The sequence below is a fragment of the Crocodylus porosus genome, unplaced genomic scaffold, assembly GCF_001723895.1.
Source record: "Crocodylus porosus isolate Cpor-Errol unplaced genomic scaffold, CroPor_comp1, whole genome shotgun sequence".
Classification (NCBI taxonomy): domain Eukaryota; kingdom Metazoa; phylum Chordata; order Crocodylia; family Crocodylidae; genus Crocodylus; species Crocodylus porosus.
This window is the reverse complement of record NW_017728911.1, coordinates 18,780,031-18,795,707: the sequence shown is the minus strand read 5'-3', so window position 1 is coordinate 18,795,707 and position 15,677 is coordinate 18,780,031. Positions and strand designations below refer to the sequence as shown.

Sequence of the window (15,677 nt, the reverse complement as noted above, 5' to 3'; positions counted from 1 at the left end):
GAAGAAAAGCCCCGGGACTCACTGGCTCCTGCAGCAGCCTTGGCACTTTGGTGGGCTCATACAGAGCCCCTCATGCAGCATGGGACAGTGGGGAGGGCAGAAGGGATCGCCCCCTGGTGGCAGGAGCAGTGAGACCAGAGGTTTTTTCTGGGGTTTTTTTCTTAAAGGGCTGGAGCTGGGGCGGGTGGGACAACCATGAAGGGAGGCAGGAGGAGTGGGGGGGTTGGGTGGCTTGTGAAGAGCCCCCCCATGAAGCAGCAGGGGCAGTGCAGGGCAGCAGGGATCACCCCCCCACCCAGCAGCACCCAGTGAGTTGGGGCTTTTTTTTCCCAAGTCCCAGGAGCTGGGGTGGGCGGGGCAGCCATTGCTGGGCTGGGGGGGGTGGGCCTGGCTGATTTGGCGATTCAGCAGCAGCTGAAACTCTGAATGAGATTCAGCCAAATTGATTCAGTATGGTGATGCGAATCACTGAATTGAATCACTGTCCCCCAAATGGGCTGAATCCAAATCTGAAGCAAATACTAGCTGCTTCTCACAGGCCGACCAAAGCCAAAGTGAGATACAGAAACAGAGTCCACAATATAATCCAGGGTCAGGATCCAGTGGGCAATCCACAGGCTGAAGTCCAAAACAGAGCCAAACCAGGGCCATGAGCCAGAAAAACAGAACCACTGGGAAATCCAAAACTGAAGTTCAGAAATAAGCTGAAAAACGGAGTTAGGAACCAGAAGTGTTGCCACAGCAGAACTGTTGACTGGCTTACACACCACGGGCTCCAGGTGGTGCTAAATTAGTAGGCAGTGCTCCCTGCAAGGTGCTTGCTGCTCCTAAACTGGAGTGAAGTTCATTAGCTGGGGCTTGCTGCAGATGTGGCTGCCTGCAGCAAGATGTGGCCTACCTGCTCAGAGCACCTGACAGTAATGGCTCCAGGCTGGTATGCCTGAACAACAGAGATCTTGGTTCTCCCCAATAAAAGAAATTGCAAATTCTCTGATAAACCCCCCAAAATCCATGATTAAAATTAATGGCCCCCCGCGACCCCCTAACACACCTGTGAAGCCCTGCTTGTGCTCCTCACTCCCCCCACAACAGCCTCCTAGCCCCACACACACAGACAGACATGCAGGCACAGGTGCAGACATGCCAGCACGTAAGTGTGTGAGGGGAAGGGGAGTGTGCCTCTGTGCCTGCTCCCAGGAGTAGGGGCGGGGGGAGGCGAGGGCAGTGGTGCCCCTCTGCATGCTGCATACGTGCCACCTGACTGGAGGAAAGGGGAAGTTTCGCATCTAGCAGCCACCACCACCGCATGCTGCTGTTTTTGTGCTGTTTCCCTGCAGAGCTGCATGTATAACCGACCATGGCAAAGCAGTGTGGGGCACAGCAGTGGCGGCAGCGTGAGGCAATGGTGGTCACCATGTGTGAACCCCTCCTCCATGCTGTCTGGCCAGGCAGCGTGTGTGTGGCCCACTGAGAGGCACTGCTGCCCTTGTCCCCGCAGCCCTGCTTTGGGAGTGGGCACAGAGACACACTTCCCTTCTCTCCTCCCTCATTTTCGATCTGGCTCAGCCCCCAGCCAGCTTCCCCGCTAGCCCTGCCCTGCAACCCCCAATCCCCTTAGGCTCCAGGAACAAACAATGAGCCTACTCCAAGCTTGGGATGAGTGAGAGCCTCAGGCCCCACCCTTCCCCCTGTCCCTCCCCCTCTGGACAGGGTTGGGGGTTTCTCTGCCAGTTTTGCAATTAGCTTTTGCAAGCTAGAACTCTGTCCACCTGCACAGTTCTCCGCAAAACCAGGAAATCCATGGGTTTCGCTGCTAAAAGGTAAAACTATTTTTTCTCTGATAAAAATGGGGAATCTGTGTTTTTCTCTGTTTTTCCATGGGAAACGGAAAACCCAGATTGCTGATAGTTAAATTCCTTGTACTTAATATTTAACATGCTATTTATATTTCCTAGTATACCTTATCTTCATTACTGATATCATAGCTCTAGAATATAATATCTGCAGCTTGTGCACAGTACATAGAGGTGAGTGACTCAGTAAAAATAAATGCTTGCTGGATTTCCAACCAATCACCTTAAACTTCACTTACGAAGAAATGACAGGAATGAGATGAAATGTCTCTCGTGTGTGCCTTGATGCATCAACTGGACAAACTCATGCCATAGTGATCTATCCAGGAGCAAACAATCTGATGAACCAGAACACTGTTAGTTTGATTGGGAAGCAAAGCAGTATTAGACAGACAAACACTAAGGCATTTATGTGGATAATTCTAAACTAGTGACAGATGCTGCCAAGGTGGGTTTAGAAGGAGGATGAGAGTATGGGACCAATTTATAATTATTAGAAAAAGGATTCATAGGAATGAAAATAAAGTTCACTTTCATTCGGCTGGCTCCTGAGCCCCAGTGAGATAATGTATGATGTTCTGGACCAAGGGTGGCCAGCGAGGCCATTCTATCCAGCCCATGGGGTCCCTAAAAAATTTAGAAAATATTTATCTGCTCCTGGCTGTCTGTCAAAGATGACTGGAGACAGGGACAGTAGGACCCAGGGGGAACTGTCAGCAAGATGCAGCAGCCCAGCCTTACCCCACACCCAGCCATTTCCCTGCTTTCCTGCCCCTTCAATGCTCAAGCACCATGTGGCTTCCGTCTGCATTGCCAGACCCTGGGAGCACGGGGCCCACACCAGTATGTGTGTGTGCAGGGAGGGAGTGTGTGTGTGTGTGTGTCTGTGTGCATGCTTTTATAAGGAGGGAATGTGTGCATGTCTGCGTGCATGTGTAGGGAGGGATTGTGTGTATGTGTGTGTAGGGAGGGACAGTGTGTGCGTGTGTGTGTTCATACGGTGAGTCCCACATGCACCCACACCCCCCTCACACTGCCATACACACAGACCCCCACACCCACACCCCCTCACACACCCCAGTCACACTTCCACACACATCCCCCACAACCCCATACCCACCCACACTCCATATATCCACATCCCCCACATGATCCCTCACTCTCCACCCACACCCCCACACCTATCCACTCCCACAGACACTCACACCCACCCCCACACACCCATATGCACCCCACAAACCTATACCCACCCACCCAGAATATACAAGAGTAAGATTTCATTTTAAGCTATTGTAAAATCAGTTCTGTGTACACTACACAAACATGTGTAAACCATGTAAACCAGGACAAAAATAATTTTTGAAATCAAATTAATAATGTTGTAGATGTTCAATTTTTAGAATATAATTTGGTATTTTTCTGGTTCTGAGATGGCAAAGCCCCTTCCTGAAAGGAGTACTTCTGGGGGGGCAAGGAGAGGGACTTCTGATGGCAAAGGTCAGTGGTTAGGGGGGAGCACTTTCAGGGGGCAGGGCACCTGTCAGGGGGCAGAGCCACCCATGTGGTCCTCCACCCAAAATAATTGCCTGCCCTTGTTCTGGACTGTTCCAAGTTCACATTTCACAGACTGGATTAAGACTTTAAGGGCTTAGCCTCGGATGTGCTGCTTACATGAGGAATACAAAATCAGATATTCAGTGTTTGGATTAATGCATGGCTCTTCCCTCAAAAATGACTGAAAATGGCATTCTAGTGTTCCTTACTTTGGTCTCACTAACTGCTGTATCAATTAATCCAGTCTTTAAGTAATCTTTTTTCTCCATATGCCATCTTTAAAACACTTCCTAGGCTCTGAGAGACAAACTGAGTCCTTCTAATTTCATTCATTATCAGTAGCAGAGATTTTACAGGACAAACTGTTTGCAGATATATCTGTGTAACCCAATACCTTGAAATTATACTTTCACTGACATCTCTGTAACCTTGCTGAAGACTAATGGAGATGCACAGGTGTCAATTAAGGCATACTTTGAGGATAAGGTGGCTACTCAGGTATAACTAGGAGGTTAATTTGGGAAATATTTTGAAAAAGCACCAAGTTTGACTGTCAAAAAACAAGGTGCAGGCCCAGCAGTTTGAACAGACATCTGTAGAGACAATACAATGCTACTTTTGTTTGCTCACTTTTTAAGGCATTCTAGTTTGGATATGCAGACCTGTTCAGACCTAGTTTTGTTTTTCAGTCAGGGTTAGAGCTTTAGCTAAGTAGTTTAACAAAGGCACCTGGTAGTAAGTGAATAGTTCTTACTAGAGTAACTGTGAGCATACGGATGAAGAGGTCTGAACTGGTTTTCAGGGGAAACCTGAAAACCAAGACTTAAAAGCTGACCACTTCATGTAATTATTATCTACAAAAGCTGAAATAATTTGTTTTTAAGTACGTAAAACGTCTCAAGAATATCTCAAATATCTTAATCTATATGTATGTTTTACTTGGCTAAGTTCCCCTCTGCAGGGGAACACAGAACCAGAAAGATATTTTGAAGGGAAGGAACCCAGCATTTTCATAGCTTTAATTTCTCCTAGGGTTACAATACGTCTGGGTTTTCCTGGATACGTCCTCTTTTTTTACCCACTGTCCACGTATGTTTTTAAAACATGAGCAAATGTCGGGGTTTTGCTTTGCCTTCACTTTTCCTGGGCACAAACAGTTTGGAGGCTTTGGGATGGGACAGCAGGTAAAGCGACTGGCTGCTGGAGGTCACGTGTTCTGCGTGTGGGCCCCAGCGTGTGTGTGTGTGTGTGTGTGTACACGTTAGTGTGTGTGGTAGCTGCATGGGCAGCAGAGCTGGGGGACAGGAAGCTGTAGGTTGGGAGTGAGGGGCACCAACAGGGCTAGGAGGCCAGGGGGTTATGGGTCAGGAATGAGGGGTACCGGCAGCGTTGAGGGGACATGGGCATAGGAGGGGCAGAGGCAGGGCACAGACATATCACTGTCCCCCCAATTCCCTTCCCCTCTTCCTCTGTCCTGCCAGCTCCCCCACACTGGCTCCCTGCTCCCTCCCCTCTCCTCCTGCTGGCTCCCTGCCCCTTCCTTCTCCCTCCCCCCCGCCTGCCCCCTACCTCCTTCCACCCCACAGGTGTCCTCTTTTTTGACCCAGGAAATATGGTAACCCTATTTCTACTACTCAGTGAAATGATGGCCTAAAAACTGCCATATACTCTGGCAGTCAGTGATAAGAGACTGTGAGAAAACTGTACTCTGAACATTGAAATATAAAGTTCACAAGAAAAAGAGGGGCAGAGATCATCTCAGGTAGGACATCAGGTATAAGCAGGGAGCCTGCAAGGAATTGGAAAAGGGAGTGACCAGCAAAGAAAGAATAAGATAGTATAGGGAGAAAGCAAGGATTGCCAAAAGTTAATGTGAGTTTGGCTTTCCAAAGGAAATTAAAACAAATATCAAAATACCTGCTAGCTCAGTACAAAAGAACAAAATAAAAAATGGGGCTGCTATTCAATGAGGCTAGGGTAGAGAGTAAAAAGAATCTAAGTGCTACCCCAAAACAGATTCAATGCTTTGCCTCAGTTTCCACTACCAGTGCTGTAGAGTAGGGGTTGCCAACCTATGGTGTTCATCAATTGGAAACAACAGAAAAGGAGAAGACCCCAATGACTTAAAAAAGCACAGGATGCTTATAAGGCACCTGTATGATGTTGCTATGAAAAAGTTTTAAAGTATTTCCAGTAGAGATACAGCAGTATAACAACATTATACAAGACGCATGGACAATGTCATCTGGACTACTGAGTACAATTCCAATCTTACATTCAAAGCTTACAAAGCTGCAACAGGTGTTGAAGGCCTGAGTTCAATCAGGAGACTGGAGAGCCTTATGGATGGATGTAAAAAAGCTTGACTTGTTTTAGCAAAATGAAGGCTGAGGTAGACATAATACCTCTGTATATATACTTGGGGTGATAAACACTTCAGTGACAGAAGAGCTATTTAAGCTATAGAATAATGTTGGCACCAAGAACAAATGGGTTTAAATTGGCCATGAGTAAATTTAGCCTGGAAATTAGAGGAACATTTCTGATTATCAGAGCAGTGAGGTACTTCAGTAGCAGGGATAAAAGATTTACTAGTTTTAAGATGAACCTGCTTGGTTTATAAATAGGATAACATGACATAATTCCTATGATATCTGTATTTTAGTTTCAAGACTGCTTAATTAGAGGTTTGTCCTTATAACAAAAATTGAAGACAGCTCCTGTTGGCAACTAAAAGCATCCCCACACAGTATGTACAACAGAAGAATAAAACTACTTTGAGTGCAATGACATTGCAAGAACTATTTTTCAGTCTAAACTATCCCAGAGAAAGTATGCAAATGATACTATTAAAATAAACAAAATAAGAATGCCACTGCCACTCTCCCCTATCTTATTTCAGTATCACTCTAAATGTTTGCACACAAAAAACACAGAAGGAATTGTTAGCATTTTAAATAACTATTTTAATAAAAAATATATTAGAGAAATACTGCAGGAACATATAAAGGCAGTCTAACTTGTCCCATTTAATATGGAGTCTTATTCTCAAGTGTCTTGTATCTTGTGTTGTTGTTTATATCAGTATGGTTAAAAATGCTATCAGATCACAATAGTAGCACTCACTTTGTACCAGTGAAATCAGTGGCAAATGTATTGAAGTCAATGGAGAATCAAGCCTTTTATCTGTTCCCTGATTAAGAAAGGTGTTGAACAGCTGTAATTTCCAAAGCTGATAAGAGGTACAGTGATCAACACTTCTCAGGATCTGGCCATTAAAAGCATTAATGAATTTAAATATTCTTTAGGAAGCTGTTTCATTGTAATTATTTTAACGAGTCAGTCTCTTAATTACATGCTTAGTCATTACTTTAACTGAAAATAAAGCTTATGCTGAAATATTTTATATTTCTGAATCACAGGTTGTATTATTTACACATTTGGGTCTGTTTCTCATTTTCCTGTTACATTTATTAGCACACTAGTTTCATAGGGAATTCCAGTAAAATGTATAAGTGTAGTGGCAATACCCTTGCAAAATGGCCCTGCTACTTCTCTTAATTGATCGGGTGACCTTCCCACCTCCAAGAGGAAAGATTTTACTGACTTGTCTCCCAGATGTTAACTATCTCTTCTTTACAAATGCTTAAGATTTGAAACTCCTGTCATTCTCTAAATACCATAGAAAGGAATTTTAAAAAAGAGTTCCTAGCTAATCCAAAAGGTTTTGTTATCACCTGTGTTTCCCACCTTTTGGAGACATTGTTAAGTATGTACTGTATTAATGGAAAATAGTAGTTTATCTAGGCATTGTCAGTTAGTTTTTAACAAGAAATGATATTTCTAAGGTTCCACTTGAGAATTTTTTTATGACATGACTTTCATCCTCTACTATAACAAAATAAACATCTAATGTTTCTTCTGCATTCTGTACCTGTATTATTTAATTTAGTCTTTTGACAGAGTGACTTAATGCAGATGGTAATAATTTTGTTGCTATAATTATACCTTAATTCCACACACAGTGTGTGGAATGTGTGACCCTTTCATGCTTTCAGCAACTATAAAAAAAATGCAAACTTTGGCTCCCCTAGTGAAAATATGACTCCAATGCAGGAGATTTCTAGCTACTGACATACAATACATGGAGATTTCTAGCTACAGACATACAATACATAATGCTGTATTTTCAAGCATAAAATATGCTTTTTAATAAAGAAATGAATTAAATATTTGTTTAGGAACAACCAATATTAAGTAATTCAATTTAAAGTATTTTAAAAATCCTTCACAAAAGACTCAGTATTAGACACTTAAAAACTAGTTGAGATTGTTACAATAGTCTGGACCCCGAATGAACTCTTACAGTAGCATGTCATACAACATTACCAAAAGACACTTCAGTGTTTTCAGGGGACACTAATTACTATATATTAAACATTACATATCTCAGTGTTCAAAGACCCAAATTTTTCTGCAAAAATATTGCTAAGTGAAATCTGTAAACGAATAAATACACTCTAAATTTGAACATACATATTTACGTGCGTTTTTCTTTGTACCTCTGGCTTGCTAATATACATCTAGAAAGCACCATTTATTTTTAACCTAAAATGAACCGGTTCACCCCCTCACTGTAATTGAATGGACCAATGATTTTGATAAGACCAGAGACCAATTTGTTTCAGCTCATTTTCATTCCAAAATCTGCAAGTTAACTACCTTTTGTTCACCATACTGGCTATGAGAAGTTGTAATCACAACTCTTAATGACAGAGAAGATTACTGCATTGCAAAAAAACCCCAGTAAGCAGCTACATTATTGAACCTAAAATACAGAACTGCAGCTCAGTTGCTAACAGTAACGGTTTCTGAAACATGAAGAGAAAACTCTTAGAAACTCAAGATTGTTATATGAAACCATGAAATCTTTATATGAACATATTAAGCATTTTTAAATCTATTCCTATTTTTTAGCTTCAGAATGTCACACATTTCAAATAAGTATGACACAAAAGCTAAATCAAAAGCACAATAAATAAGGAGGTCCTGTGTGTTGAGTCTATTGTAATTAAGACCAGAGATTCAATACCTATTGCTACCAGCCAGGTATCATAGCAACCTTGTGTCACTGAATACTGCTGGAAAACTGTTCGGCACCAGCAAGACTTTGCTTTAGGAAAATCTGCAGTGGCACTACGGATTGTCAACATCTGTGGGTGTTGCTATGGGCAGTATAACAAAGAAATCTATATATAAAATAGGTACAATAGGGGAACTGACAGGAAGAATATAGAATGTAAAATAGAAAATTCAAGTAGGTATGAATGAAGGATCATTTTGTCACAAATATAACTTCTGCATCACCATTCTAACACTCATCTATATGCACCAAGTTATACTATATTAAAACATCAATTAAATGCATACCAAACACTACACTACTGCTTACTAAAACTGCACTTCTACCATTTATCATCAGTTTTAACATGAAGGTAAAAACTAAGGCATTTTAAAAATAATATTTAAACTTCCACGTATAGATGCTAGATAGTCATGTATAAATGTGAAGAAAAGAAAAAAGCAGGTTACTATGAACAAGAACCCAATATTGATTTTTCTGCGGTGCAGTAAAGCATCTCCATTCTATTTGGCTGCTGTCAAAGCCACTCTTTAACAGCTGGAGTCAAATTGCACTATTTACAGCAAGAGCCCTTGTCAAGTGGACCATAAGTATTCTAACAATACACTATTCAAATGGCACTTTGCCACACAAATTGCTGACTTGATGAATACCCTATGTCAATGACTAAGGCCAATATAAAAGTTTCATTTTTATGAGAGGTTTTACATTCACACATTAAGTAAAGCTTTCTTTGAAGAACTATTAAGCTATATATTTCAGGCCTTTTGACGTTGAAAATAATTAAAATCTGTTTAAATACATCAAGGGAATTTGACAACATTAATATGGATCTTGTGTTAACTACATTTGTCATACCCTTCTGTTATTGGTACTCCCACTGGCACGTGCAGTACAATAAAAGAATTAAAATGGCCAAAGCACCATGAAATCAAAGCATTCATCTTTTGTATCTCCGATTTACATGACGACAAATGTTTTGAAAGAAGAACCTTTGATGTTGTTTCCTCCCTTCTTCCTTCAGGTTTTTTTATTGTAAAAATAGTATTATAATATAATAAACTATAGTATTTAAAATAAAAAAAATCTGTGATGAATTCCTTATGCCATGTTTGAATGAATAGTTTGGGTGTATAAAATTGGGACTATTTAAAATAATAAAATGAACAGGTTTGGATTGCTGGTTTTCGCTTTTTCCGATTCAACATTCCCATCTCCTGAAACTGAGAGCTTCTCAAATATTTTATTCTAAAAGGTGACAGTAAAATGTGTAAGACACATATTGGCAGACAAAAATGAAAACAGAGTACTTCTAATTCACTATTTACCAGTAGAAAGGGATGTGTTATTAAAATCAGTCATAGCCATTAGGTTGTTTTTAGACAATTTGTCAAACAAGCAATTTAACAATGATTGCATTCACGCTTGCTAACATTCTACTTCTATTTGGTATTTGGAGATTTTCATATTAAACTTAGATCTGAGGTCAGTTGTCAGAGAGAAATGTGGAAGGAAAACACTAGATCCACTGAAGTAAGTGGCAAAGCTCCCATTGATCAGTTTTTCATCAATAAAGCTTATTTTATGTTGCAATCTAAGAGTATTTCAAAACATTTTTAAATAAAATTACCTTACAGAATCATCATGGTGCTTTTCCCAACAAAAGCAAAGAATAACATTTAAAAATCTGAATTGAAAAAGGAAAAATGTATTAATGATTACCTTATAGATAAATGGCTAGGTCATCCCCTCCTCTACTATAACCTAAAAGAGGGAGCTCTCATAAGAAAGCATCCTCATAAAGACCTCACAAATTTCCCTAGGGCTCAGCAGTCTGCCTCACCACAGAGAATGATAATAGACCTGCTCCATTTCTATTAGATTTCAGGGGATCCACAAAGTTAGGGACACAACAAGAGGTCCTGTTCCTATTCACTCTATCTGACCTCCTGGATTTGCACTATCAGAAGATCTCCTTGGTCATTTCTGCTGCCCTAGATATAACTATATGATGTCCAGAACTATACAGGTTTCCAGCCTCTCCAATGCCAGATCTATTGAACATCCTCTGGAGGGTCTGGAGAAAGAATGGAAAAATGGTCTGTTTGTGCTGAAGGAATGATTTTCATGGGTAACAGATCCCCTTTATGTGCAAATCTCAGTGGATATGTACAAACAAGGTATCAGTTAATGTACCTCAGTACATTTGGTGAACACAATACAAATAGAATCACAAAAAGAAAGAAAAAATATTTTGGCAGCCTTGGACAAGACACAGAAACTGCTCCCTCCCCACCCCAATAATTTCCTTTTCAATAACATCTTTACATTGGTACAACAGAAGAAATTATTGACCATCAAAAATTAAGTGCAATAAATGGAACAATTTATTACAAAAACTGAAATACTCAGAAAAAAGTTTGATTATAAAACATATTACATCAGCACTGTTTTATTTCCACTCCACCAGCAATGAATAATAAAGTTACTGAATTATACTTGCAGCCATGCATAATTGACTAGTTAAAATTCTCATTTTATAATCAAATAAAAATCACTTCCCCTTTTCTTATGTCAGTTTTTCCTTTGATCACTTAGTTAAATTCACAGTTTTAAAGATAAAAAGTGTTAGGAATGTTATGTTTCTCTCTCAAGTTTCCTTTTCTCCGTCCCTCTCCCCCCTCCCATTTTTCTTATTTAAAGGTGCAAAAAGAAAACTCTTTTTGATAATTTAATAGTGCGATCAGATTCTGTGTCAACAGCCTACAAGTGCACCATCTGCCCTGCAAGATGCTCAGCAGGATTATGGTCTAATAAGACTTTTCAGCAAATGGCACCAAAAGGAACTTCAGACATTAGACTGAGGTCAGTCAAAGGCTAAAGATAAATACGATGAGTTTGCCAGGCAGCAGTTTAAACTCAAATGCATACTTAAATGTATAGGTATATTAAATAAAAGGTTTAGAAAAAAACAGAAGAATAGGACCTTGGATCTTCTTGTCATTTCCCAGACAAAATTCCCCAATTCTGGACAAAACAGTTTTTCAGACATTAGAATAAATAAAGCCAGGGTGTTCAGCATAAGTACAGAAAACATTCTGCTGTCTTTGTTTCCCAATATTATGGGCTCCTTATTTTATCCACTGCTGAACAACATATTTTTGCTCTATGTTTACATGTGAGAAATTAATGTTATGACTTTCTCTTGTTAAAAATGCCCAAAGCCCAATTAAACATGAAAAAACAGAGGCCTTCTATTTAGACATGTGACTGTCAAAAATGCCACGAATGCACGTTCATTGTAATGAGTAAACTCTTGTGCTTGAAAGAGATATGCGTGGTCATCTAAAAAATTTAATATATCCATTATCTGTAGTTTGTATATAACTGGAATTAAATGTATAAATAGTTAATAAATGTATACAGAGGTGTAAACAGGTGTAAATAAGGCACAAACTAGTAGGTATGTTACATGCTGAACTTTCAACCTTAACTCTGTATTTGCTGATGTCTGACTCCTTTCTCAAACTTAATGGTACATTAATACTCACTTAAGTATGGAGTTCCTTTTTCTTAAGAAAACCCTTGGTCTTTTCCTGCAGCTGGAACTATATGGTTTCAAAGCTTCTGTGAAAATCTATCCAATAAAAGCCACAATTCTGTCCGACTTAAAATCTTCCTTCTATTTATTTGTGAGTCAATAACTTAATAGCCCAGACCCTCTTTTTATATGAATAATGGCTTACAATTGGTTATACTGGTGCAAATGAAAAAAATGGTCCCACGCCCTCCTGTGCAGGAAAGAAGGCTCTGGCTAGAAACATCAGGGCTCCTAGCAAATTCCTCTCTATTGGGTTTCTATGAGTGACATCCAGGAGTAATGTATCACACCTCAGAGCTCTGCAAGTTCGGACAATTCCCATATTCCCATTAGCACAATCTGAAGGAAACACCACAAATTTATAATCTTTTAAATTTCTAGGGACTTACCATGGAGTAGGTTCTCAAAGGATGATCAGCATACAATCTGAACAACTATATATTTCTCCTAAATAATATCTTGCTTATTCATTCTTACCTTATCTGAAGACTTCTCTGCATGAGGAAGATTGCATGACAGTGCACCAAGCTTATAAGAGCTAGAAGATTTGTACGCAGCATTTTTATGCCTTTGTGAGTCTTGAGATACTGGAAGTATAGAGTCCATCACTAAACAGTGTGAATCTTCAAAGGAAGTAAGAATTGCTTTTGCCATTTCACCTGTTTCATGCCGTTCTAGAGTACCTAGGAAATAGAATGCAAGAGTCTACAGGAAATCTTATATGAAACAACATTACTTAAAAAAAATGTTTATCATCTTACAAGTAGATACGTTTGTAGTAGTTATTATAATCTACACTAGAAATATACACTCTCTATAGGGTTATTTAAGCAATAGATCCTATACAGCATTTTAGTATATTAATACAATATAGGTATTTTTTCTAAATAAATTTAAAAAAAAAATCTGTGTGTTAATTTCTCAGGTACAGAATGTATAAAGCTTACAAGTTTTCATAGTGTTGAAGTGATATTGATGGTCCAGGAAATATGATAAGGGAAATAATTTTTGATAGTAGCAGTTTTTATATACATACGGAAATTTACACAAGCTTTTGTTCTATCTGGTACTTAAACAGACACAACAGTGCTAACTAAGCACTGTTTTTTTCCAAGAGACCTGAGGAAAAGTACTGTGATATCCAAAAACTGCATGGCTATCCCAGCCATGAAGTTGGTCCAATAACAAATATCACTCACAAACATTTTTTTTCCCTAGAACTTACAATATGTTGTACAATATATGAAAATACTCTAATGTACCATGTGCTACATAAAACTGGAAAGAAAAAATGTTACTTGCCTTAACTATGTTCAAACTATTTCATTCTTCTATTAATTTTACTGTGACATCACTGATGTGTTATTCTTTAAAAACAAAATGTATATACAGTATATACATTATGTATGTTGTAATCAATAAACATTTATGGAATATTTTAGTGCTGTCCTCTAGTGTTCCAGATTACAAATAACAAAAGAAGCTACAAAATTGTATTCATTTTCCGGACTCCCAAATAACATCTTTTCTCTATATGAATGTTTTCATCACAATTAAACATATAAATGATATCATAGTCAGGATTAACAGAAATTTAAAAAACCCCAAGCCTTCTATACTATTATCTGCATGGCTTTGAGGTATCTGGCTACCTGCCTGGCATGTTTTATCTGGAAGCAAAGACCACTGATTGCTACTTCCCTCATCTGGTATGTTTTGTCTTTTCTTTTCGTTTACTTTTACTGTTTTTCCTCCATCTCATTTTCTCATGTTGCTTCTCAGTTTAGCTCTCTTTAACTCTCATGACTAGAGCACTATCCAAGAAAAACCGGAAGTGTATCAATTGTTGATAACCACTTGCTTCTTAATTATGTCCTAAACATCAGGGACGAAGGACATATATATGCATTTTAAAAGTACTAACTACTTAACGTGAATTGTTTTTTGTTTCCAGGTCTGAATTTCTTGTACATTGCAGTGATACCTGAATTTTCCCACCAGAAAGGAAAAAAAAAGTTTGTAACATTGAAGTCCTACCAGTAACAGCTGCTAAAAAATATTGAACAGGGATTGAGGGATCTCATAAGGTGGTCTTCTGTTAAACTTTCATTTAATCTGAAACTCATTCCTCCCCTTTCACCAAGCATAATATTCTCCTCTGTTTCTCAGCCTGAAAGCATGCAGGAACTAGGATTAAAGAAACCCAAGATTCAGGCAACCTATGAACACACTGAAGCTAAACTTTAAAACATGAAGTTTCAAACTGAACAAAAAATTGGAAATTGAGACCAAGCGGAACAACACATAGTAAGTAATCTTCCTACATAGTTATAGTCTAAGTAAATGGACAGTTAGTCGTAGAATTCTTCTAATCTTCACCTACCCTTGTGATGTCAGTCAATATTAAAGAGAACTGAAGGGCATCCGGACAGAAGCTTGAGAGGTATGTAACTGTCACAGAGTCAGAAGGAAAAAATGACAAAATCAAATAATATATTTTCTGGAATACTGTGGGGAAGGACTCCCTGGCTGTTTATAACGTATTTGCCTTTGAACAACGCCCAAATATAAAGTTATGTGTAATAAGATCCACATAAAGAGTACCACATGAAAGTATGAAGAGTACCACATGCCAAAAAAAAGTGAGACCCTTGAAAGACGGTTTTTTTTTTTTTTTTTATGTGCAAACAAATAACAGAACAAAGTATAGATCAGTATAGATGTTGACAGATGTTCAGGGCCCAACTAACTCATGATACTTTATATAAAACATTATCAGTTAGAGTGCCCCCTCGACCCAACAGACATTTGCCTGTTAGGTTGGTGGAGGGTGGGAAAAAAATAAAGCAAAATCAAGCCTGCCTCAATCAGCCCTCCTGGCCAGAAAGGGATGGAGGGAGCACTGGTCAGGACTACCTGTCTTCCCCAGCCCTGCCCTGCCTCCACTTCCCAGATCCAGGACTGTCAGCAGGGAGGGAGTGAAGAGAACAGCAGCAGCTATTGGGCCCAGAGTGCAGAACTGAATGCACCAAATGGAGCCATCCATGCAGTAGGCATGAAAGAATGTGGTCAGAAAAGGCCATCTCACAGGATGGAATTTTCTACTAGTAAGAATCCACCTTACCAGGTAGAATTTCCTATTAGCATGGAGAATGCTGAGAGAGAGCGCAAACAAGCAGATGTGTAGCAAGTGTGGGAGAAAATATGACCCCAAATCCACTGCATTTGGAAAGTTCTGTTTTAACTGTAACAAGAGGAACACAAAAACCTCAAGTACATACAAGTAAGAACATACCAGAAGAATTTTCTAGCAATATAATAAAATCAAGCAAAATCAATGAGAGGGATTGGGTTTTCTCAGTGACAGCGCAACAAAGCACCATGACCAAAAGTGCAAGTTGGCCGGATCCCAGTACACAGACTCAAGTCCATTAAGTCATGTATCTTGACTTCAAAAAAGCTTTTGATCTGGTATCCCATGATCACCTCTTGGCCAAACTGCCCAGTTGTGGCCTTGGCTCCACCA

At 39.5% G+C, this 15,677-nt stretch overlaps 1 protein-coding gene across 2 annotated transcripts in view; it reads right to left on the bottom strand.

Annotated features, from left to right (window-relative positions):
• Positions 1 to 15,677, bottom strand: part of WDR72 (WD repeat domain 72) — a 239,706-nt gene that overhangs the window by 153,608 nt on the left and 70,421 nt on the right. For both annotated transcript variants that reach the window (XM_019533547.1, XM_019533548.1), the window contains exon 14: positions 12,629 to 12,834. In XM_019533547.1, the coding sequence (XP_019389092.1) occupies positions 12,629 to 12,834 (206 nt within the window). The remainder of the gene's footprint in view (positions 1 to 12,628; positions 12,835 to 15,677) is intronic.